Source organism: Bombus pyrosoma, linkage group LG1 (assembly GCF_014825855.1).
Source record: "Bombus pyrosoma isolate SC7728 linkage group LG1, ASM1482585v1, whole genome shotgun sequence".
Lineage (NCBI taxonomy): Eukaryota > Metazoa > Arthropoda > Insecta > Hymenoptera > Apidae > Bombus > Bombus pyrosoma.
Window position 1 is genome coordinate 10,694,835 of NC_057770.1, and position 26,688 is coordinate 10,721,522.

The 26,688-nt window shown below is 36.9% G+C and overlaps 1 protein-coding gene across 1 annotated transcript in view; it reads right to left on the reverse strand.

The window, feature by feature from the left end:
• The window catches only part of LOC122568996 (glutamate receptor ionotropic, kainate 2-like), a 78,639-nt gene extending 61,463 nt beyond the window's left edge, over nt 1-17,176 (reverse strand). Inside the window, exons 1-2 of the mRNA XM_043729462.1 lie at nt 16,673-17,176; nt 12-119 (exon numbers count right to left, since the gene is read on the reverse strand). Coding sequence (XP_043585397.1) covers nt 12-111 — 100 coding nt within the window. The 5' untranslated portion in view covers nt 112-119; nt 16,673-17,176. The remainder of the gene's footprint in view (nt 1-11; nt 120-16,672) is intronic.
• Nucleotides 17,177-26,688: the final 9,512 nt, after the last annotated feature.

Genomic DNA, 26,688 nt, shown 5'->3' on the forward strand with positions numbered 1-26,688 from the left:
TTGTTACTCACCAATTTTAATTGTACGCGGTACACCGTGAGTTTCTGGAACAACTGTCAACAAAGCGATGACGATGACAGCAGCACATTTTGAATCCACGCTAACAGCCATTTTGTGATCTGAGGAAAACACATTAAATAATTAGCGGATAAATTAATTAGAGATAGTACTATTTTTTTTCTACTAGTGCAATATAATGTTAAAATAAATTTTTTTTTTAAACTGTGCTATTTCTCAACAGGTTAGATTCGTCTGATGCAACTAACGTGTGTTTCGTAGACAGTTATTGCAACTAGTCATGAGAGTTACATTTCATTCAACGAAAAATCGTTTTTCATTGCGACGTCACAACAGAGTTTTTAGCGAGAAAGGATCAACAGAAAAACATAGCGTCAGGTACAATTGCGATTTTGCAGTAGAAGTTGATATCCGCTATTTAAATCTTGTAATGGTTCTTGTAATGATTTATGTATTCTCATTCTGTTTTCTCACTTATTTGTTTGATCTTTTTGCTCGAACTATTTGAGCAGAAGTTTTTAGAGATAGAACTGAAAATTATAATTTTTTTTGGTAGGTGGTAAAAGTATTAAAGAAGTACCTGACCAATTTCTCGAAACTTTAATAAAGTTAGGAGTGTTATATTTTCAGATAATTATGTGTTGTATTTTTGTATGGAGTAATTACGTCATTCAATGTGAACTAACTATGGATGCGAATGAATTTCACTTATTATTTACTTACTTTCAAAAATATAGTTTTGAATCTTAATCTTTATTAAAATAAAGGTATTTATGCGATTAAGTAGTATAATCTTTGATATGTCAGGCAAATACCTACTTTATTAATATAACCATTACTTCTACTTCTTTCTAACATCTTTTGTTAATTTTTCTAACAATCTACGTCCAAATACTTGAATATGTGAAAAATCTAAATTTATACAATACAACTAACGATTCCTAGATCTCAAGAACTAATTTCAATATTTTAATTTTTCTTCAATTCGAACAAGATTTGTAAAGGTACAACGAATATTATTATGATTAATATTTCTCAGTACAATTACTAAGCCATGAATAATTAATTTTAACATTCGATAGCTACACTTTCTGCAAGAGAAATAGAAAACAATAATTATCTCCTGGTTTTAATAAATTCGTCTCTGGTAAATCTCAAAAATAAATCTCACTTTCTTTTCGTGTTCTAAATCGGTCTATAAAATTTCACACACGAAGGCAGAAACGGAAGAATGTACGACTTGGTGGACGACAGCGCGAGATTTCACGATTCGAGGATTTTCCTGATTTCCGAATTTAAGAGGCATTGAGTACTTGTCACGTACGGTTTGCGTTCGAACTCGAGTGAAATCGGTGCACTCTTGTGTCGATGGAATGCGCGATTTCCCTGGCATCAATCGTTCTGTGTGAAAACCTGTTTGATCGCTCAGAATGATCGCGAAGTATTTCGGGTAAATACGTGACCGCACATTGCCCTCGGTCGTTTGCTTCTTGTCCGGCGGTTTACTTCCTTTTCCACGATAAACCCTTGATCTCACATTCCAAATTTCTTTCATCATTCTTTCGGTTCTCTCGCATTATATTTCTTACGTTTGTGTTAATTTTGTGATTGATTTCTTAACCATAGACCGTGTGAATTAATTACCTTCATTTGCTATAAACTTATCTAATTTACTATAGGAAACTTTATCCAATATTGGATTATATTATTATCATTTGTCCTTGCATTCGCAATATGAATATGCACTTGCACTTGCACTTGTACTTGCACTTGTACTTGCACTATGCACCTGTGCTTGCAGAATACACTTGTATTGGCGCTATAAACTTACTCTAACACTCACACCTGTATCGTACACTTGTACTTCCACTCATGTTTGCACATGCGTAAAGCACTTGCTCCCGAACTTGTACTTGCATTTGGACTAGCATATACATTGCGTAGCTGCTCTTGCACTATTTACTATTTCTATTATGCACTCGTAGTATGCATTTGCACTGACACTTCTATTTGAACGTCTACTTATTAGGTTCATACATAATTATGTATAATTGCACATGTACACACACAATATTTGTAATGTATGCAGTACACGAAATGTGTTGTATGCCTGCAATATATACAATACAATTGAGCAAATATTCACACGATAAAATAACGAAACAAATTATAATATGTAAAGTCTAGAATGAGGTACGATGAATGTCTCATTCACTATGATACGTATCATTATTTTCTTGTTAGACCAGCGGTTTCCAACCCGGAAGGCGGTACAATTTTGTAATCAAATATTAATTTCCATACCATATTATCTACAAATAAATAAAACTTCATATCGCAACGCGCGTATATTTATACCAAAACCTTGTTATTATTCTGTTAATTGTAGTTTTCAGTTTTCTTTTTGTAATAAAGTTTTTATTATTTAAAATGTATATATATATTATTATATCTATTAGAAGAATAAAAGGTAAGGAGGCGCGGAATAAAATTTTTTTTCGGGGAGGCGTAGCAGTATAAAGGTTGTGTAAAGTTGACCAGTCGCGGAGAGACGCGATCGCGAGGAAGCGCGTCAACGGAAGTCGTAAATTCCCGTTACGATTATAATAATCGACGCCACGAACAGATCGATCCCTTTATTTCTGTTGGGATAATAGGGATAGTTGAGTTGGTATAACACTGCAGTTAATAGGCCATAATATATATTTTATTTCCAACAACTGATTTCACTGATTATATAAATATTCGAAGATACTCGTGGGTTAGCCTACGATGTCGAATTATGTCTTTCACAATCGGGTTCAAAGTGTACGACTCGTGATGTCGATGGAGCGGTTAGGCTCCCCCCAATGACCCAACCGAATCGAGTCTTTTGTAGACATAAGTCGGTATCGTTTGATTGATTGATAATTTGTCCGACGCATAGTGATGTTAGTGTTCGTCCCGCGCTCAATAAGATGTCAATCGGGCCAGGTCTGTGGAATCTTGGATAGGCTAGTTGGAGATTTCTGGGTATTTGGATCATTGAGCGATCTACGGGTTGATCTGGGACCAATGTCGCTATTGTCGGTCTTACCAAAAACGTCGATGTACGTTTGTACGTGCCTTCCATGGAGGTTATCGTGGCCGTGATATAGCGCTTTGCAGTCGTCTTTAGGGTATCAAGGGCTCCGATTGGGATCGAACATCTCCCCTGCTTTATGCCGAGTGATTTGGCCAACTTTTCGGTCATAAAGTTCATGGTTGAGTCGGTGTCTAGCAGAGATCTACATCAGATTGACTGTGTCTTGCGATTAAAAATGTTCATTTGAGCTGTGACTAACAGGTCGTGACGCACTGGGTCAGATGGAAACGTAACCGGTGAGTCGATTTCTTTCGAAATCGTAGGCTTTTGTTGCCATTGTTTCCTCTGTCCTTGAGTGTTAGATATGAGACTTGGTGTAAATTTCCGACCTCTCTGCGGAGACGAGGGTGGTGTTTGATTATATGGTGGTGTTGATATCGGCCCGGAACCAGTGCCTGATTCACATTTTGTCGGTATCGACATCGATGCTTGTTGTATGCTACTTATGTGACGGCTTACCCGTATTACTGAATCGTCATACTGGTCCGCTATATCGAGGCCGCGCGTATGTTCCTCTTCGTCTAATTCTAGTATCCCGTGTTGGGTGGTTTCGAATCCCGCCCAAACTTGTTTCAGCTGCTTCTCAATGACTATTAAGTCAGACTCTCCCTGATGACTGGATTCTTCGTATTCGTCCAGTCGTTTCGATAAACGTGTGAGTCGACCGATATAATAGCCTCGGATTCGACGCAAGGCGGTGAGTCTGTCTATACTTGCCATTATTGTCGCGGATATCACTGATTATATAAATATTCGGAAATACTCGTGGGTTAGGCTACGATGTCGAATTATAATGTCTTTCACAATCGGGTTCAAAGTATTCGACTCGTATTGGTATTAGCCACTTGTCGAGTGATAACTAAGTTTTGACTCTTTTCGAGTAGGTGTTTGAATGTTGACTCCTTCCGAGTTGGTGTTTGACTCTTCTCTCGCTGAGATTTGTCTGACTGTCCGCTCTCATGTAATTACGGAGGAAAGCTCGGTGTGGGTGTGATTTTTGAACGAAGAAAGCGGATTCGTTGTTCACACTTTTCGTTAGGAAAAGTGAGGATAACGATCCGCGATGCCCAATGGTTATAGCCAACGTTAATGAATGAAGATAGGAGGAGAAAGCCTCCTACCAACGTGGCTCGTGGGTGACTTGTTCATGGGAAAAGATTAAGTTAAAAGATTCAGTTTATGGTGGGGCCTTAGGTTTCTTGAGGATCTGAATAACGGAACGCGGACCCTTAGCGGCCAGATGAGGGATGTTGCACGAACCATCTTACGCGACGTAACAGGTTGCAAACCGCTGTGTTAGACGATACAATCGACCCTTGAAAGTGGCAATAGAAAGATATGTCCCTGAAAATTCAGAAATTTCCAGATTGCATAAACCTTTCTCAACACTGGTACAAGTTTTGAAAATAAAACAAGGCCTTTATACAGGGTGCTCTAATTTTTTCCGTCAAACGTTGTCAATATATTCTATAGGTTCAAACAAGAAAAAAATGTCATATAAACATATATCATTGGAAGGATTGTTAAAGAATCGTAACAAAAAAATTATATATGAAATGTGACGTTATAATAAGAACGTGCGTTACTACGGTACAAAGTATGAAGAGACCAGAAACATTTACATCTAGTAGCAGTGAAAAGGTATCGTAATACACCTACAACTCCAGCTAAAACTCCATTTCAAAATGTTCAGCATTACTGTCAATACAAGATTGGCATACAGCAAAAAATTGAATTTATTACTCTTTGAAGTTCTCGTTTATTACTCGTGAAGCTGGAATCATAGAAGTATTGCGATACTTTCTGACTACTACTGAATGTAAATATTTCTGATTTATTCATATTTTGTACCGTAGCAACGCACGGTCGTTACCGCTCTTTTCATATATCGCTTTTTGCTATAATTCTTTAACAATGCTCCCAGTGATATATGTTCATATGACTTTTTTCTCTCATCTTGTTACTTACAGAATATGCTAACAACGTTTGACTGGGAAACGCTGCGACAACCTCAGTATAAGGATTTGACACATACAGAACCTTTAAAACTACTTCCAACTTAGGAATCGAACTTTCAGATCTTTGGAATTAGCATTTTTGTGCACAACTCTCGAAAAGTTTGAACTACGCACAAATCAGAACTTTGAATTAAGCAAGAACTTTACAAGTTGAACTTTCTGAACTTCGGACCTTAAGACTTTGTGAATTGTTGGAACTTCCGAATTTTATATCTATAGTTCAGAGTCAGAAATCGTAAGACGAGCAAACTGGAAGCTTGGCTTGCGATCCGTGCGCTGCAACGACGCGTAATCTGAAGCGGAACCTGCCGGAATTGCAGCACAGTGTAAATTTGAATGTTTCAACTGCGAACATTTCACGGTGGAAAACGACCAATGGTTTTAATGTCGGTTATTTAACGACGAGATCGCGTGACAAGTTTCCTCCGCGGCTGACGTTCTGACCCTCTTAAAAATAACGAATGGCATCAGTGCGCTCGTTGGTTGAACCCGTTCGCTTAGAGTTTGTGTTCATGAAACGTATACAGGTAGCCGGAAACCCGTCCCGTCCGACGAGTCGGAATGGAACAAATTGAGGTAATTCATATCCGTAGTGCGCGCGAATCGGGCCGATCCAAACATTTCACGCGATTTTTAATTAAGTAATGAAATCCACGATTTCGCGGAAGAGCAGATCCAGGCTATTCCTAGGGGAGTTGATATTTGAAAGCGAACTGCACCTATTGAATGAGAGCATTATAGGAACTGCAATCACGTGGAACATAGAGAATCTTTTAATCGATTTAAAATTTATCAAAACGACTGGGAACGGTTGAATGCGAGCTGCGTGCTTGTCGAATCTCGCCCTTTCATATTTTCTAGCATTTTCTTCTCTTTTCGTATTTTATCTGTATTCCTTTGTTTTATTTGCAATGCATTAGATTGTGTAATAGATTCGTTCGCATTTCTTTAAAAAAGCATATCTATAACATTGATTTATGTAATATGTATGATATAAACCGATATGTGTATTATTTTGTAGGTAGATCAGGTAACTTATTTATCCTGTTCTTTCAAAGTCTTCGTCGATTTATTAAAAGAACTCCGATACAATGCATATTTTTACATTCTTCAGATTATTTAGTGATTATTTGTAAAAAAATTGGAAAAGGATATTATTACTTTAAAGTTATATGCTACTACGAAGCTTCCTAAAAATATTTTTCATTTCTATCATGTTGACATTAACGAGTTGTAATCGCACAAGAAGAAAACGTCCGAGTGCGTGAAATGGATTAAGGGAGTGCAGGAAACGCGTCAGAGTTTACATTGTCGATTATTAAAAGTCGGCCGAAAACAACTTCCGTGTTTTCATCGAAAGTTAAATGAACTAACTCAGTAAAAATTTTATTTTCTCCGGACAAATCGTGCATTTTACGTTTCGACGAGAGTTACATTTTGATAATACGATTCAGGATTCCCCACAGAACAATGTGTTCGGAAATTTAATAAAAAATCGCCTTAATTGAAAACATGTAAACCGTTTCGCAAAATTGTTTCGCAATTTTTCCTAAATTTTATTTTATGTCGATATGATATTAATACTTGACACCACCTGTACTTGGCACGATGTTCCCAAAAATATGCAATAAATGCAGAATATTGAGACTTATTAATATAATGAGTAATTAACTGTCTTGATACTTTTACGATATCTGCGAAACCTATACTTGCATCAAACATCATATAATTTTTATACCTACTTTCAGTTTTTATTCCAAATTTTATCGATATAATTATGATAATCGTGCCTCATTACGATCTAAATGAAACTTCAAAGTGTTTCGCATAACGCATATAATATATTGCACAGAATGTGTTCGAATACTTTCGTGAGCTACTGTAAGCTACAAAGAAAATTCAAAGTGAAAGTTAATGCCGAAGTTCGAAACCATTTGTTTGATTTCGATTGGACTCTTCAAAACGAACTTTCCTGTCCTCACCGATGGAAACGGAAGGGACCATTTATTTAACAGAAAAGTTGGCCATTCACGAGTTTTCTGTACTCTGGCGAAAAATACCGGCGAATTGATTCGAGCTCGAGCGAAAGAAGGTCAAGATGAAGAAAGCCCGACAGGCGGTCTGAACTGGGTGCGATTTTTATCGGATACAGAAACACCCTCGGTCACCCTTTGGCTCGTTGAAAATCTGTGTCAACCTTCATTAAAGTCGCTGTTCCGTCGGTAGGGAGCTGTTGGGCACTGTAATGATCTGCGAACGATGAAATTCATTCAATTGACACTTTTCAACCCCCCCCGAGTCTTTTGCTTCCTCTTGGGTCACTGCAATGCCGCCGGCCACATCAAGTATGTCGACCGACCGTTCGTATCTTATCGCAATTATCATCGGCTACATTTGTTCTTCAATAGTTGTTTTCAAGTGTGAAAATCTTGCGCTGTCGACACGACCGAATTCGGTATTCGCGAGTATTCACGAGTAAACGAGACGGATAACGTGAATCAATGATTCTATGTGAAATTGTGGAGAATCCGTTATGTACATGTAGATTAGATACATGTATAATGTATATAGGTTGGATATGGAGTATTAGGAAGCTAGAGTTGTGATTTGCAGGCTTGGAGAATTGAAATGTCAAATCTAGAATCCACACATTGGAGAATTTGTGACGGAACTCGAAAATTCAGACAATTTTGATAAATTATTGCTAATAACTAGACTATGGATATTTATAAATTTTTAGGAAATTCAAGGTACCAAAAATCTACGAAATGCTATTGTAGGAATATATAAAATAATCAAAGTACAAGGAACACTTATTGTAATATGTAATAAACGAAACAAATTTTTATTTAGAACCTATTTCTTTAGTTATTTAGTTTATTTAGTTAGTTATATTCATAAAAATATAAAATTGCATAAACATTCACAATCTACTAGTAGAAACACTACCCTTTTTAGTTAAAATATTGGTTCAGAAAATTACGATAATTGCAGTGACTGTCTTCCTTAGTTAAAATGTCCTGTCTAAAATGTTCTTTGTTCATTTTTAAAGATACGTCCAAATATTTCAAGTTCTTCGTTTTAACTTTGAAATAAAGTTACGTTATACAGGTTGTTACAGAGTACCGATCACATATTTCAAAATTGAACGGAGAGAAACAAACACTTACTTAAACTTAATTAAAAGCTTAATTTAAAAGGGCAGAATAGATCAATAGAGAAAGGATATCATTAACTGTTGATAATAGGTGCAAGATACATCGCAGTTATTGGAATATTTCATGTAATTCTTTAATTTAATTTTAAACATCTATTCAATTAAAAGATTTTTAATAATTGCTTCTTTTTTCTGATATGATACGTATTACAAAACGGGCTGCGCTCCATTTAATTAATTGTGATTGAGATTCTTACCTAAATTACGAGAAAAAACGTTTGTTCTCTGTAATTTCGCTCATATTATTCGTATATGTACATATACGTTTTTCCAACATATTTCAAGTCGTGGATTAAAGTAGGACAGAGTTTTATTAATTTAGCCATGTATTTCTCTAAAAGGAACAACGTAATTATTCCGTCGCACTATCGAAATAACAAGAAAAATTCTTTTCACGTGAAATAAATTAACGGTATTCGTTTCAATGCATACCCAACGATCTAGCAAGCGTATAATCATAATTCCATCGTTCGTTATCGATGATTAATTCCTGAAATTTTTCAATGCCTTTTATCCCTTGATTTATTACATTATACGTATACAGTGTGAAGGGGTAGTCTGATAAAATTAATGCTTGCATCTCATATTCTCGTTGATTCGTCTTTCGCTACTTATACTACCGTTCGAAAATATCCGGATATTTTAGCCGATTGGTGGCAAAAGTAGATGAGTGTTGATAAAATATACAAATTAATAAATAGCTAATGGTTAAAAGCAATATTTGTTATTTAAAAACTGATCAACGGATTTTGATAGAAATTTTGTTAAAAAATTATTATTTTTTTTACACCGTAACGTGTTTCGCACTTGCAGATACCAGTATTTCATTCTATATCTATTAATTTTTTGAAATAAATATTATCATATATAAATATAATAATATAGCAGAATAATAACACTTTGTCACCATTGCATGCATCCAGCAGTGACATCGATATCAAATAGTTGGCCATGTACGGAATGTAATCATTATTTACCAACGCATAGTTTCTGCTTGTGATTTTGTAATTAAAGTGCATTTTATCCAAAATAGGTGAGTGTAGGGATACTTTTAACCGAATACCATTGTATCAAGCAATGTATCCTGATGAAAACGTAACTGGAATCGATGTGCAAGATACACGTGGGAATGAAAGTGAATCGAACCATATCAAGAAACAGATTCGATGTTACCCTCTGGGTGTAGCCAGTTATTGCGTCGATTTTTTCGTTCTCTTCTGCTCTCTTAATTGCTCGTTTCCTTTTATTTCGAATTTTAGAGTCTCGACGAAATTGAAGTTTTCCGCATTTATAGAGAGGAAATTTTTCTTGTTCCTCAATTACGTGTTCCCATTTTGGAACTTGAAATTGCCAGTCGATAGTTGAACGGGCATTGTGCTTCTAACGCATTCTTCGTGCTTCACTGACATGTTCGAGTGGCTGAAGTTAATTGCAGTATTATTCGCGAAATGTCTGTGCGCTTCCTTTCCTTTGATAAAACTTGAATGCTGGTAGAATGACTATCGTTCCATGTTGTAGGTTTAGTTATGAAATGGGGAAGAAAGAAATACGGTTTTATTTAACTAAACCCACATCGCGTGTTTGATGACGTGAACGTCGATGACATAAATTTCGATTATGAAAAAATAATGTGTTTCCTTTGAAATATCGTAAAATATCAAACGTACCATGAATGAATATATTCTATAAAGAAATCTAAATATTTCGATCATTCGAATTTTTCTTTGGATTTTAGTGTTATACTGAGCATATTAAAGTCAAATATGTTTCAAAAATTTGATCGTAATTATCGTCATGATAAAGTAAAAATTGAAACTGGCTGCCGTTACATGAACTATGCTTCTTGCCCCTATCGTTTAAATAACGATCTCAGTCGTATATCACGCGATATAACACGAGGAAACTAACGGAAAAACAACATAGCTGTATTTCACACAAAGCTACAAGCAAGGCAAATGGCAAAAGAAAGTGAAGAAAGTTCTCGGTGAAACATTCGTTATGGATTATGACTTAAAATTCAATTTCTGATCGAAACTTTCGGTAATTTTGATTCGATGTTAGTTTAACAACGCGATAGTTCCTGGCATAGCCAACAGAGTTGCGATAAGTTTCATCGAGATAATGACTCTGTATTATGTGCATTACTTCTATAGAGAAAAGGCAATTTATTATTATACATACTTGACCGATATTAAATTCAGAAATTTAATAAACTAGCATTAATTATTCTATTAACTTCTATTAATTATTACATACTAAGTGAGTTCATACTTGGCAGAAGAAAATTTTCTCTTTCAAGAGCGACTCAACGAAACGAGGAAGTCGAAAGAAAAGGATATTCGGTGAATTTCGATTGTAAACAAAACCGCAAATCCGTACTAAGCGTTTTCCTTTCCAAGAGCATAAAGCATTGCAAACGCTGCCATATTCACTGTGCTTGACGTCAAAGGACTACTTTCACGCTCTTTTCGTGCTCTGTGTACTTTGTCGCAGGACAGTCGTGGAGAAAAGGCGCGCGGCTGACTAGAAACTTGTGAAAATTGCTTTATATCATCCACTCCTTCGTTTTTCACCAATCCTTTATCCTTTACTGCTCGTTTCAAAGAAATTATAACCAATAATATGCGATTCTTCGAAAAATCGTTTAATTAATTATCGTTTTACTCACGGCCAATTTTATCGAAAACGGATTTTGCGTATAATAATCTCGATCAAAATGAATAGTAACAAGAAGAAAAAATTAAGTTTCAATTCAATGTTGATTTAATGTTACATCGGCATTTAATTGAACAATGAAATAAATGACGATATGATTTTCCAATTCATAAATTTAATTTATGATGAAAATTTCCCATGGGTATTGAAACAATATCATTTAAAAGGACGCTGAGTTTATTAGTAACGTATAATTATTTATACATTACATTGAATCAAAGGTAACGGTAAGCCGACTGTCTTTGTAGCAATTACAAAATAATTTTGTTTATTACCTGAGATACGTCGTATCAGTGTGAAATTACGCTTGAAATCTAATCAAATTGTTGGACAGTATTGTTATCGGAATACTTTCGCAGGAAATGCGCAACGATACAACGATTTGTAGAGAGATCGATATCCAAGCGACTCGTCGAATATTACAGATATTTTTATCGTTTCGAGACTGAACTAACAATCGTACTTTTATTGTCGTCGACAAGGCGGCGCACGACAAACACAGGTCCATTTTTGCGTTTCATAGAGACTTCCTAAAAATGCCAGTGAAAGGTCTAAAATTGCCGTGAAATTTCTACCGTTTTCAAACCTTTGGCAGTGCCATTCGCAATATTTTTCTTGTCAAGTCAGGCCCCAAAGAGTGTTACTCGGCACGTTTGCCTACGCTTTCCAGCTATTTTCTCCCGCGATCGATATTAAATCTTACGCATTGTTCCGAAAACTGGCTGTGCCATTACAACAATGCCGTTTGCTCATACGAGTCGAAATTTACGATAATAGGGGCTGCGATGCAACATTGTTGCAACGAGCATTGTTGCATTGCGGCAAATCTCTTTTCTCTGCTGTTCTCGCATGCCGGTCCTTTGTCACGTTCAATGTTTGGAAATGAGATTTCGCAAGATGTCAGAGCAATGTCTGCAATTTTGGCCAACAATCGCGTAATGTGTTTCGTTCTTACGGAAGGAACGTTCTCTTTCAATATTTACTTGTTTACTCCGAAACATGGGAGCAACGTGATTAACGTAGTCTGGCTATATTGCCATAATAACATTCTTTTGTTCGCTTCATCGGCCAAGATATGCTATCCTTCGATTCGCAATTGACAAATTAAGTACATTGCATACTACTACATAATCGAGAGATACAAGTATTACATTGATGAATGTTTCCGTACGAATACTCGATACTGCTCATAAGTGCTAGGACATTTATACGAAACGTGATAATTAACGTAAAGTATCAATCTGATATGATGATCAAGTATAGATCTGAAACAACTAATCGACTAATAAGAATTTTATATTCATGCATGGTTGCGATTCGATGTACGTAAGTTCACGAAAGTATACGATTACTTGTGAAAATTTGCATGATATGATATGATTTCGCATAATACGATTATCATGATCGAAGCTTGAAACAAATCCAAGTTTACCATACGGACAGCACATTTACTATTTTTTAGAAGTTAGAATTTTTCCACATTGCACATTATAAAGTTTACGATTCGGACCACGTCGACGAATTAATTAGCATTTTAAGCGCTTCACGGATCCGCTCAGTAGCAAACGACGTGTCGTAAACTTCGATACCAAATGAGAATTCCACAATAAATCATCAGACAATGTCATTAACGGGACCTTGCGGTATGCACCTTCGACCAAGTACGCACAAGACGCAACACTTGCGAGACATCCAGGACATTTCGACACGTCAGGACTCTTTGACGAAAACATACCCTTAGATCAAACAACACTTCTGTGGCGGCACTCCATAGCAAATACCACCGGACGACAACCAACTAGGACCGGACAACGACAGCGTAGTGGTTAGCGCCTCAGGCTCCGGGACACTCCTGCCAAACGTCATGATGGCCACCGTGGGGTTTTAGTCGGTTTGAGTCTGACACTATCCCGTTGCCTCCCAGAGGGGGCGGGGCGTCCGCGAGGATTTCCTCACGTAAAAAAAAGTGTTTAGCGCCTTAGGTTACGAACGTTCGGAACCCGAGTTCAAATCCCAGCGACCGTAGTCCGATTTTTCTTCCAGGATTTTTAAATGAGAAGAAAATGCAGCAATGTACCCCAGCAGCGACATCTACACCCGCAGCAGAACCTATCTCGGCCTCCACACACCAGCCCTAGGCTTCCGCACCTATCACGACCTATCCACCTCACTTCAAAAGACGCACTTCAAGAGACACTTCAAAAGAGACTTCGAAGTAGACACTACTTCAAAATCACAATCATACTATGAGACTTCAACATCGCAATCATTCTAGAAGACTTCAAAATCACAATGATACTAATACTTCAAAATAAAAGTTCAAAAGAACAGTTACAATGTAACTGATAGCCAACTACTAGTTGAGAGATCGAAACAAAAGTATTTATCGCAAACGTACGTTTAAATTAAATTCACGAAATTATTTAAACAGTCAATTATCTATCTTATGATAAAAAGTTTAAGGCAACTGTTCATACTGTGTACTGAATTTTTATAAATTACTAATTCTAAGCATATGTTTGAAGTAAACCTTGTAACCAGTATAATCATGGCAATCGTGCCCCATTACGGTGCTATGGAAATTTCAAAATGTTTTATATGACACATACAACGTGAACATAAAAATTGTCTACGCTAAATATTCATTTACTTTCGCGAGATAGTGCATAATCGTAGATATATCTAGGACCCCTTAAATTTTCTTGATTATCTTCTTCCAATATATTCGTGAGGGTGTAAAAAGAAACTTGAAAATCAAGAGATAGTAGTCCCAGTAAACAATACACTGCCTAATTTACTTTTCACCTATAAAAATTAAACTCCAGAGAAGATTACAAAAAGGAAAGGGAAAAAAGGGTGGAACAAGAAAATATCCCAGCCATGGGAACTGCCAGTTAAAAACAGGTGGCCGATACGCTTACGACCATAAAGTCGACTCTTCTTTTTACGCAGCAGAGAGTTCAGATAGCGTGAGATACTCGCGTTCGATCGAGGCTCGATTCGAGCACTGGACTAGAAACGGCCAACACAGCACAGCAAGCCATTGGTCTCGATTCGAGCCCTTCTGACCACTGCTACCCTTCGCAGAAATTGAATCGAATATCGGACTTTAGGTTCGTCGAGCAACCTTCACTGGAATTTCAAATCCTCCCCTTTCGCATTGCCTGGATTATGAATATCACGACTTCTCGTGGCCACAAAATCAGAGGAAAAACACCGATCGTACGACGAGAGAACGTACGAGGGCGTCTCGAATGCTACCGATTCGAAAGAGTGAAATGGCAAGGGGGCACGAGTTTACGGAGAATTTCTAGAAGCTTTCGATCTTTACGGTTACCGCCAGCTACGCCGAGTGAATTGTTACAATGCAACGAGGGAAATTGGAATTAGCGATGTCAGCGGGCATGAAAACAACAGAACGCGAGAAATTAGAATGTTCCAATTAGCCGGGGCGCAACGCACGGAAACTGGCTTCTAACGCGGATAAAGTCGAAAATAATTGGAATAGGGGAGGAGTTCTCCGCTTATATGAATTTTCAGTTCCTACGGAAGAACGAGCAATTCGCGGCAAATTTTTTCTTATTTGTGTTAGAAATACGTAATTCGGATTCTGCTGAGCAGCTAGATACCGCGCAAGTTATGTATATGGCCTGTAAATTCAAAGATCAAGCTAATTTTTGAAAAGTAATTTTAAGTTTAAAGCTTGATCTCTTCTATGAGTTTTCTGAAACTGGTCTTTTAAAAGTTCATTGTTCCTCTCCAATTAGAAAAATCTGAAATCAGCATGATACACTTTGAGGGATCTTATTCTTCTCGTAAGTAATTAACAAATATTTTCGGTATGTTCAAGTTCTTGTTTCTCTCTTCTTTCATCGCTTTAATGATTCATAAACGGGCAACGTAAAATTTGTTATGCGTTTTTACGAAGATCTTATATAATCGATTTTATATAATCGTGTTCAATAAAACGTATATGATACCACAAATACTATAAGACGGAGAATCAATTGCAAGAACTAATCGATGATAGAAGAAATCTAAAATTGACGCAGATGTGCTCTTTTCATTGAATCTGTCAATTCTATAAAGCATTATTTTTCAAAAAGGCTTTGATAAATACCGATTCATCGTAGCTTCGAAATCTGTCGTTTTAATCACGCGCATGCCTCTGATTCCACACTGCTAACATCAGAAATTTGTACGGAACTCTAACAATTTCCATTAACAAAGAAGATTGTTCGTTTCATAAATTTCACAACAAATTCTCGCCAAGTTCTCCAATCGATTCGATCGCTCTTTCCCATTCGTTTTTTGATCAATAGATACGTTATTACGAGGCTCGAGTCCTTTCGTCGACAATTTACATTTACCCGACCCGTAACTAGCCTCCCCGTGCTTATAAGATATCGATAGGCTATAAATTTATCGGTAATAGTAGCTGTAGATGCGCCACTTACGGGCCGAACTAGAGCTTAATTGCAGCTGAACCCAACATAATTGCCGAGTCGAAGGAACGAGCGAGGAGAAGCTCGGCTGAACGAGTACGGAGAACGAGGTTCGGATATTTCCCCAGAATTACGTGGATCACGATCGTTAAAAAGGCAGATGTCGAGTGTCGGTGTTGTTAAAGACGTACTGACGGCCTCGTTTCGATACGATCGACGCGATCGAGTGAAAACTCGCAGTTATCGACAGACTGGTGTTCTGGCGCCTTTCGATGAATCTTCACGAGTATCTGCCACGAGGCCTTTTCCTGTTTCTTCAATGCCATTCTATTTTATCATTTCTAGCTTGTTTATTTCGACAGTGTTAAATACTCTTCATCCTAAATTTCATTCCAAGGAACGAAAGGAAGAAATATTTCAAATGCTCGGTAATGATCGTGCCAAATAAAAGTAATATGAGGGTGAATCGTTTATTCGTTGTTAGATGAAATTTGTATTGAAAAATTTTTCGTTAAATATCGCGTGTCATGAATCTGCCACGAGCATTTTTTTGTTAACAAAGCGTTGCTGTATCTCGCTTTTACATCGAACGAAACTTTTTGCACAAAACGTTATTCTTTTCAAGCGACATTTCACCAACTGTATCAGTGATCAAGTGAAATCGTTTTGTCCGATCTGTTCTTTTAATCTGTGCCAACATCGAGACCAGATTTTCTGCATGATAAATCGCAAACAATATAATCGCGGTCCAATGAAATTTTGTTTCTACCCGGATGAAACTGTATTCACATATTCCATCCAACGAACACTATGTCGTTACACTCGATATAACTAATAAAACAATAAGAAATATTATTTCTTTATTCTTAATATCATTATATTATTATATAATTGCTTAATATTCTAGCTATACCACAAATACGTATCTACATATCACAGTATCAAATTTTATACATCAAATGAATTTCGAGTAGATTGAAACGAACAATTTTTTATTTCATTCGATAAAACTAATAAAATAACAAGAAATATATATTTTCCATTATATAGAACTCGAAGCTCACTTTAATTACCCCACGAATATATCCAAATACGAATTCCAAACACGAAACCAAAAAGCAAAAGAGACACTTACCTAATTACTTGCAGTCATTCATACACCGCGGAACACGCGGCTCCTTTCATCCTTCCATTTCTGACCGTGTGTTCAATTCGAATATGAACGAACCAAGAATATTCACCGCGTCTCGATTTCAGCCCCAGAAGATTCTCGAACAGCGAGACACCTCGGACAGCTACGGGAAATCAATGGGATGGTGGAGTATCGCGTTCGGTGGCCTCGCTACGAACTGATTTAAATTTAGCATGGACCAGCCTAAATACACAGCGACCGACGTCGACCGTCTCGACTCGCCCCGAGAAATACCTCAACACGCGTCGCGATTCTCCTCGTGCGCATCCGAGTTTATTCATTCGTTCGATTTTCTTTTCGTTGTTCGATTATCGTTCGGGTTCGCGGTCGTCTCGATCGAATTAACAAGGCACCGAATTACAGAGGAGAATTGCAAAATTCGATTAAAAATTCCCTTGCCGGAGGCACTCCAATTATGAAACTATTATGCGGTCGAAATGCTTTTAGTTGTTGAACGTAAAATTACCGAGTCATTAAATTATAAACTGCGCCGGGGCTTTTTGCGCAGCTGCGAAACTACAGATACGCAAGAAACCGCGAGAAGCGGGAAATTAATTGGACGCCACGTGGATGTGTTACGACACATATTTATTTTCGTCAAATTCATCGGTTTCGTAGAGTGAGGCTAAGAGCGCGTTCATTGGGTCGGCTAAGTAAGACGAGACAAACTTGATGAACGAATGCAGATAAATTTTGGAAAATGATAGGAATAATAAGACCTGTGAACTGAATCTTGATAATGAAGCTCGAGAATGAGTAGGTGCGTATTTTGCTCAATCGATTTAAGGTGTTGAAATGCTATACCGCGAGAGAAAAATGGTAGTATTTCATCCTAGAATGTTGTGCACTACATTCATCGGGCGTAGAAAGAATATGAAATTGAAAGTAGAAAGCCGGACTCATAAAATGTAGCTCGAATGTGTCACAAACGCGGGGAGGGCAGAACAAGGAAGATGAAAAACTGTAGGAAAAATGGAGGCCTTTCCAACGAATCTATAAAATGTTTGAAAAATGGCGTAAAGTAATACCGTAATAAACATAAGAATGAAATGTGGCCGAGAATTTCATTATGAACACCCCGTATATCAAGCAATGCATCTAAACGTATGTGCTTCTCAAGAGTGCATAACCTAAAAAGGATTTTACATTTTACCATCTATTCTTACGTTCAAACCTCTCGACGCTCGATAAACCGAGCTTTCAACTCAAAATCCTGACACTTCAGCGGTGTGTGAAAATAAAATTTTTATCGCTAATCAGGTCAAAAAGCAGTCGTTCGGACAGTATCGATCTCAAAATGAAGATCACGCGAGAAAAGCATAAAAATGAATTGGAATTTAAAATTCTTCTCATATAAAAAAAAAATATGTCTTATAACGTAACATCGTATAAATGAAGTGACTTAATAATAATAGTGGATTGTGACATAAATTCGTTCAGTATAATATATGCGATATGTTTATAAAAACAGGACGAATTCATGTTATACCACGATAAAATGATTCGTAAAATTACTCTTTTATAAAAAACAGTAAAAATGTATTTCATCACTTTTTTCTTCGTAATCTTCGGAATCTTCAAATATAAAAACAATTCACAATCGAAATCGTAACCTAATTCAACGATATTTTACAAAACTATACGCAAGAATTTATACGACTAGTCCAGAGAAATTCAGCGAACCTGGAAATATGAGGAATACAGCAAGCACCGGAGTGTTTTCGCGTTGTTGGAAGCACCTACGGAGAGCAATTAAATGGCGATTACGAAGGATTCCCGATGATATGTTTCGTCTATTCCTCTCGCGAGCCTCTGGAGTTGCATCTGGGTATTATCTACTTATACCACGCGACGGTTAGTTGCAATTTCATTGTTTTCCTCGGCTGGGATGTTCGACACGCGTTAATTGGTTAACTGCAAAAACAAACACGTTCGTACGCGGTGCGACGCGTTTCTATCGACGCAGTCTCAAGTTAATTGCTCCAGAGTGAGTTGCAGACTCCGCAGTCATGCAGTGTCAAAGTTAAAGTAACTGTGGCCCTTTAATAAGTCCGCATATGCAGGAAGTAATTTAACGAGGATTACGATTTTTTAAAAAGGCGTCGCACCTTCGCGTAGGAAATTCAAACTCGCCCAAGTCTGCGGAAAAGAGCATGCTGGAATTACACGAGACAGAGGTTCGCGCGTCGATTTTAAGAGCGAAAACTTTCATAACGGCCGGAAAGGAAAAGAAGTATTCTCAAAGGCGTCTATTTTTCGCTACAATGTAAATTATTTTTCTAGACTTGTGCGGTGGCGTTATTTGATACGTGGCAAACGACGTTAAAATTATTCGGTGAATATAATTTCTCCGTTGCTCGTTGAATCATAGCGACGAGGAAACGAAGCCGGAAGATGTCACGAAATTTCGTGGATACGCCATTCATTCTATAAAGCCGGCTACAAACGTCCCGGTAAGTCTGTCAGTTATAACTGCACAGACACGGTTGCGCAAGTACGTGTGTATGATAAAACTGTGCAGTTATTTTGGCCTATGAAAGCAACCGGAGCAAATATGAAAAATCATTCGATATGACTGTGCCAAAATAGTCTGTACAGATACACCGGAGCGTGTGTACCAAAGTTTGTTAATTGTTGGAACGCCGTAAATAAAATTTCACAATTTACGCGAAATCAAAACATGCAATAAGATACGAAATAATAATAAATATACGTAATTATCCCCCACCCATCAAAAATGGGTGGAAGAATTCCTCGAAATTTAAAAAAGCGAACCGTACTTATGGAATTTGAAGCGCAAAGATTATTAAAATCGTGTGAAAAAAAGTGTATTCGAAATTCATAATCAAATTAAAAGAGCTTGACGCTTCTGTGATTAGAAGAAGCGCAGTAAAGAAAATAAATAACATGAGGCGTAAGTGTTGTCCGTGATAATTGTAGCTTTTGGCTGTAGATGTCGCTGCTGGGGTACTGCTGTATTTTCTTCCTATTTAAGAATCGTGGAAGAAAAATCGGACTACGGGCGCCGGGATTCGAATCCGGGTCCCGAACGTTCGTAACCTAAGGCGCTAACCACCGCGCTGCCGTCGTCCAGTGGTAGTTAGTGTCGAGTGGCGATATTTGTGTTGTCGAGAGTCGCCACAAACATTTGAAGCTCCTATCGAAAAGGATTAAAAAATGTGAAAGCATCATCGAAGTGGAGGTACAGATTACATGTATGAACCAAGATTATACTATTTTAAACTGCTGAATTTCTCGAATGATCAAGTCATTCCTCGAAGCTCTCGATTAAATATTGAAAGCGATGACGATAAAAACATAATTTAGGTAAGTTAAATAAAATAATTTAATTGTTTATGAATATTATTTTTTTTTTTTTATTTATTTAGTCCGTGCCTCTCGGCTTGTTTATGAATATTATATGTACACTATAGCAAATATATCCAATTTAATTGATGAAATTATTTTGCTGAATAAGGAATGTTACGTTGCGTGAGATGGTCCCTGTGACGTCCTTCATTGTCTGGCCGTCAAGGATCCACGTATCGTTATTCAGACCCTCAATAAACCTAAGGCCCCACCATAAACTGAATCTTTTAACTTAATTCTGTAAGCATTTTCGGTTTATGGATGGTCCTTAGAGCAATCCTTAGGTTTATTGTGCGCTCTTACAAATTACGAAGAAAGCGGGTAGTTACCTAACGATAAAAGCGGGTTTTCGCGTGAACAATGTCATACACGAGCCACGTTGGTAGAAAGCTTCCTCCTCCTATCTTAATTCATTAACGTTGGTCATAACCAATGGGCATCGCGGATCGTTACCCTTACTTTCCTAACGAAAACTTTCTTCTTACCTAAAACACACCCACACCGAGCTTTCCTCCGTAATGACACGAGGGCGAAGAGTTAGTAACAGATCGAGTAACAGATCGAGTAACAGTTCGAGTAACAGTTCGAGTAACAGTTCGGGTAACAGTTCGGGTAACAGTTCGGGTAACAGTTCGGGTAACAGTTCGGGTAACAGTTCGGGTAACAGTTCGGGTAACAGTTCGGGTAACAGTTCGGGTAACAGTTCGGGTAACAGTTCGGGTAACAGTTCGGGTAACAGTTNCGGGTAACAGTTCGGGTAACAGTTCGGGTAACAGTAAGAAGTCAAGTCATCACAGTCGCCAAGTCGAAGACAGTCAATCGACAGAGTAACAAACAATCAATTCACAGAAGACCAACACGAAAGGAGTCTCAGGCCGTACTCATTCGTAGTTTGGCAGTCAACATACACACAAAGGTATCCAATATTGAAGTTATTTAATTGTTGCAAATAATATATGTATATTATAACCTGTTAAAATCAGCGTTATACTCACCACCCCTATTAGCCTAATCGAAATAGGAAATCGATCTATTCGTGGCATCGATTATTCGAATTGTAACGGAAATTTACGATTCCCTTTAACGCGCTTCTTCGAGATCGCGTTTCTCCGCGAACGGTCGAAACAAGGAATGTTCCCTTTATTTACGAAGCAATTTACAATAATCACTAACAAAATATTTTCTTTTTCAGCAGTATTAGCTGTATTTCATAGATTTCTTCGATCCAAACTTTCCATATTAGAGTCTCTTGTGTGAAACTCTGATGCAATAAATCCATCTTTCTTATTTTCTCAATTAAAATGTTCTGAAGTCGAATAAGAGTTTTGCACAGATTTAATTAAAAAATTGTATAATACATACTTAGCATTACAACAATATCGATGTTCTTTTAGATCTACAATTATGTATTAATTTTGTCGACCTTTATAATTATAAAATTCCAAACCGTTGCTATTTGGAGGAATGATCTCAATATGTTTCCTATCGATTATTACAAAACAAAGCGAAAAGTTCCACCTTCCTTAAAAAAATTTGGCTTCATTCTTCCATTCTCCTTCTGTGCGTGGAAACTAAAAAAGACGAAATATATACTGTAGAAATATAGCACGAGTATTTCTGATGTAGCATCGCGGATGTCGGCCAATCACTTTATCCGTGTAATTTGTCAGAATCAGTTCCATTAACTTCTGTATCTACACCTGAATACAATCATCCAACACCACTAAATAGCAGTTTATAAATATCAACGTAACGACTAACGAATAAAGTACTACTAGCTGTTAAAAATCATTTTAAGCGTCCACTAAATGAAGAGGTTCATTTTGATATCTGTGGGAAAAACGTTGTCATGAAATTACGCGGTCTGTCTAAACAACAACGACTTATATCAGAGAACATTTGTTTCAAGCTGAAATGAGTAATTTAAATATGTCCCACCAATTAATTTGTCAGGACCAACAGTAACTCTCACACTCAGACCAATGCAATATTACCAACAACAAGTGCACTTTGCAACTGCCATGTCAGTACATCCTTCCACTTCGGAAAATTCCGCAAGCTGGTTTGTATTTAATTTTAATACTGATATGCAAAGCAATAAATCTTAGTAAAAAGAAAATTATTTTTTTTTTCGTATCCTTAAATAATCTTTATTCGATACCTTATATAAAGCATCATATGTTTTAGGTATAATATAGCTGAAAGTCTCAGGTGATACTACTCTTGAACATTTTAAGGTAACTTTCTGCAATAGCAAGAAATCTTAGAGTCGTAGTTAATCTGTCGTGCGGTGAAATGACGTTTCTCATAACTGTACCCGTTTTTTTAATTAATGGAATAACTAAAGAGGGAAATATTACATAGGTTCTTTCATTCGTGCTTAAATAACTATGCCAATCTTTAGGTGGAAACCGTAATTCATTTAACAAGATGTGAATAAATTTCCCTCTTCTTCAGCCATTCTTTACACCATATACGATGATACATAAAATTTTCATTATACATATAACTGACATAAATCTTCAAAATTTCTTGTTTAAGTTTTCTTCAGGTTATTTTCTTAAGTTTTCTACAGGCGCAGATAAAAAAGTTATAAAACACGATTTTTACTTCTTTTTTCTCGACTCCGACCAATCGCAACTTTTTCAAAATTTTCGTTGCGCGTCGTGTTGTAAACTACTCCTTTCAACTTCGCAAAAAAAAAAAGAAAGAAAAGAATCAAGTCGTTTGGACCAATTTTGCAAACTTTAATCTGTTTTAAAGCGGGAATGAATACTTTTCTACATTCAATGTATCTCGTTTCATTTTACGTTTAACACGCCTTTTTGTAGCTAATAATAAGTCTAGTAACGCTAAGATGTCCCGCCATCACCTGATGTCATGTTCAACTAAATTGACAGGTTTGCCATAGTATGTGGTTGCTCTACGGACACCAGGAAGGCTTGCAAAGACATGCCTGTACAGCAATAACTGACAGACTTAGCGGAACGTAGCCAAGTTAACGGTAACTTTTTGTTATGATTAGTTTAGGGTTAGTGATTTTGCAAAGTATATGCAATAAATATCTTCTAACTTCTATATACATTTTCAGATTCATAACATAGTATTCATTATTTAATTCGTAAATTAATTCAATAATGTAATTATGATGGTCTTGTCTCCATACATACATAAGTTATATATACATTGGATGTCTCATTTTAATCGGTCACAAAATCTAAACTGTACATTATTCGAAAAAAGAGTTTCAGATAGAACTTGTCCTATTTCGGGAGAGACATCTGGCGATGGTCGCAGATCTTATCTAGGTAGATGCACCTTCGAGACTTCAGGGTCGTCTTTGTTTTTCTAAATAGTACGATACATTTTTTAGACGCCAGTCGATGCAGTTTTTATTCCCTACAGAAGAGTATACAGGTACTTGATTCGAAAAATGATTAGTTCAAAAGATATCTTAAATTTAATATTGTGAGACTTGTCGTATGAATGGCAAGGAAATTTGTATTAGTTTTTATTCAGTAATAATACTAATATATATTCAAAAATACAAATATATACATAAAACAATACATATAACAAACAAAAAAAGAGTATCGCAAGAGTAGCGATTATTCAGGATCGAGGTAACCCAGCTCCAACCAGTGTGCTCCCATGTCTCTCGGGGATTTTCCCGGCTCCCGGTCCAACGACAACCTAGCGGTCATTGCTTCTTCTGGGGAAGGGTCGATGTTCACCAGACATCTTGACCGTCTCAACATAGTAAGTTCGGTCACGCGGTGTCTCAGCGCTTGGTTCGCTTGGTAGCGCAAGTCTGGTAGGAGGTCCCAAAAGCTAGCATCCTCAAAATTTGCTAGCACGGCGACGAGCATGCTTGGTCTCAAACTTTTGGCCTTCGGCCAGTACGCCATGGGCTGCACGAACATCTCCCAATTGAGTGCGTCTCGGTTATTTTGGACCATCCTTCTATGCGGACCCAAATGGTAGTAAGCGTCTCGACTCTCACTATCCCGACACGAATCCCTTCTCGGAACCGTTCGTTCGTACGTTGCAAGATTTCCATCTTCCGGAAGTCTCGTCAAAAATTTCGAATATCAGTGTTTCGTTATGCTGATTAGCCTAGTCACTTCTCGAGGTGAGACGACACTCTGGATTTGCAGGAACTCGGATCGCTCTTATATAGAGGATGGTGTCATCTTATATTTCGAGATATAGTGGGACTACTACTCATTCTACTACTACTGTGGCTCACTCTACTACTCATTCGCTCAACATTTGAACTAAATGATCTTTTTCATTTGTCTTACTTCACACTTTTCTTGTCCTCGCAACATTTTATAACAGTGTTAACAATATACAGACAGAATATATAGTCTTTGTTTTTGATACGCCAGTGGCAAATATTCAAATTTAATTTTCATCTCTGATGTTATCATAAAGGACTATATACAGTTAGGAGATATTGATAAAAAGGATAATTAACATTAATTACTATAAATAGAGAAATATTGGAGATAAACGGGTAATTTAAGTGATGGAGATGTAATTGTTTCAGTTTAAATTTAGTAGAACATTTGATCCCAGTGATAGCGAAAAATAAAGAATTAACAGTAGGGGGAGATTATTTTGTCATAACGTTGGAAACATAATAAAAATATCAACATTTTAATCGAATTGCACCAGGTGTCCAAATACTTATGCGTAGTTTTAGAACCTTATCAAAGTGGCACGTAATCCACGGCACGTTGTCGCACAGCAGTATGGTTCAATTTGCAGCAACAACGACGTTTTTCCATACTGCCGTCCCGAGAGAAGTTTCGCTGCGAACGTAATTTTCTCGGTTGGGGTAGTTACCAGCGCTAACTTTCCGATTGTTTCACCGTGATTCACATTGGTTACTGGCCGAAGGGGCGGCCCCGTTGAATTGTAAAACTTGGATAGAAATTTTGAGTACCGCCGCGCCCTAGGAAAATTAAAGTCCGTTGTTCTATATCACCGACTGGCTCAGAATTCTTGTGCGAAAGTTTTTGCGGCGTATTCCGTAGCCGCGGAAGTTTGCGGGAACCAACGAGTAGTTTTCCTCTGTGTGTGTCGTAATTTCGTGTGCCAAGGGCCATACGAAGAAGAAAACGACAAAAGAAAGCAGAAAAAAGATAAATGTATACATAGAAATGTTCGATTAAGTACAGCCAAGAGTAGGAGAAGGAAATTAAACACGAGAAGTCGTGCAGCAAAAGAACTAATTTCTTAATAACCGAGAACGACAAAATAAATGAAGTCACACTCCCGTGTGAATATTGTATTCCACGCCGCGTTAATTCAATCGTCAATTAATCATTTGGAGTTCAATGGGCGCGCAATGAGCACGACAAAAACCTGTTACCGTCTGCCAAATAATTTCGAAGTTTCTTTTGTCGCTTTTTTAAGGTTGGAAATCTTGTGGAATTAAACATTACTTGTTATGTGTAACATTAGTAAATCAGGATAAACGACCTATTATTCGTTGTTAGTTTGATAAAAGAGTGATGTAGTTAGAAAGAATACATTTTTCAGGAAATTACAGACACGACCATTTAATTGTGAAAAACAATTCTTTCTATTACGATTTAGATAATAATCTTTGAGTTTTGAAAATATTTAATAATCTTACTATTAAAAACAGAGCTGAAATAATTTTTGAATTGTGAAATTCTATTTGTTAAATAATATAATTTTTTTTTAGATAAAATAATAAAATTGTTCACTTTTAGAGTTCATACTTACAGATATTTTAAAATAGGCGATCTTGTAGCAAATCAACGATGTGTATAGAGTATAATTATTTATATGGAGACATGACTAAAAGCTAAAATACTTCAGCTTTTCAATGAATATGAAACAATTACTTGAAAATTATACAAATTCTACAATAAATATAATTTATTGAAATTTTGTACCATATTTCTTATAGCATAGTAGATGTATCTTTCTTTTTATGCGGTTTTAAATATTTCTTATTATACATATTTCACATTTGGACCAGTGTCAAGATAACACGCGTGGTTGTTTCAAAATATATCTGGTTGGTAGTAGCAGTCGTTTGTCTGAAACTTTATGTACTCTATCCTTTATCTTCCGTTGAACTTCGTGAGAAGTGGAAAACAGTTGAATTCCCAACGACAGTAAGTTGAATTTATTATAATGTGCAGTCACGTATTTAGTTATACGAACTATATATACTATTTCTTCGATCTGATACCAGATGGGAGCTAACTAAATTTTCCTTATCTGTTTCTGGAACTTCAGTGTGGGAACGATTTATGTCGCACCGAAATCAAAACGGCATCTTGCTTTCTTCCGTTTCAGTCAACCAGAATAATTAATAACAACTTCACTTCGTCAACAACAGTTAATAGAAAATATGCTACAATGAGAAATACAGTCGAATTAGGAAAAAGTACGAGATTCGTATACAATCTAAGGTGGATAGGTAGTGATAGGTGCAGAAGAAACACACTTGAGTATATTTAACAATATATATTTATTAACATATACTCTATGTGTACACTTTACATAGAACTCGCGATTACTATTAGCGGTTCGCGATTACAAAT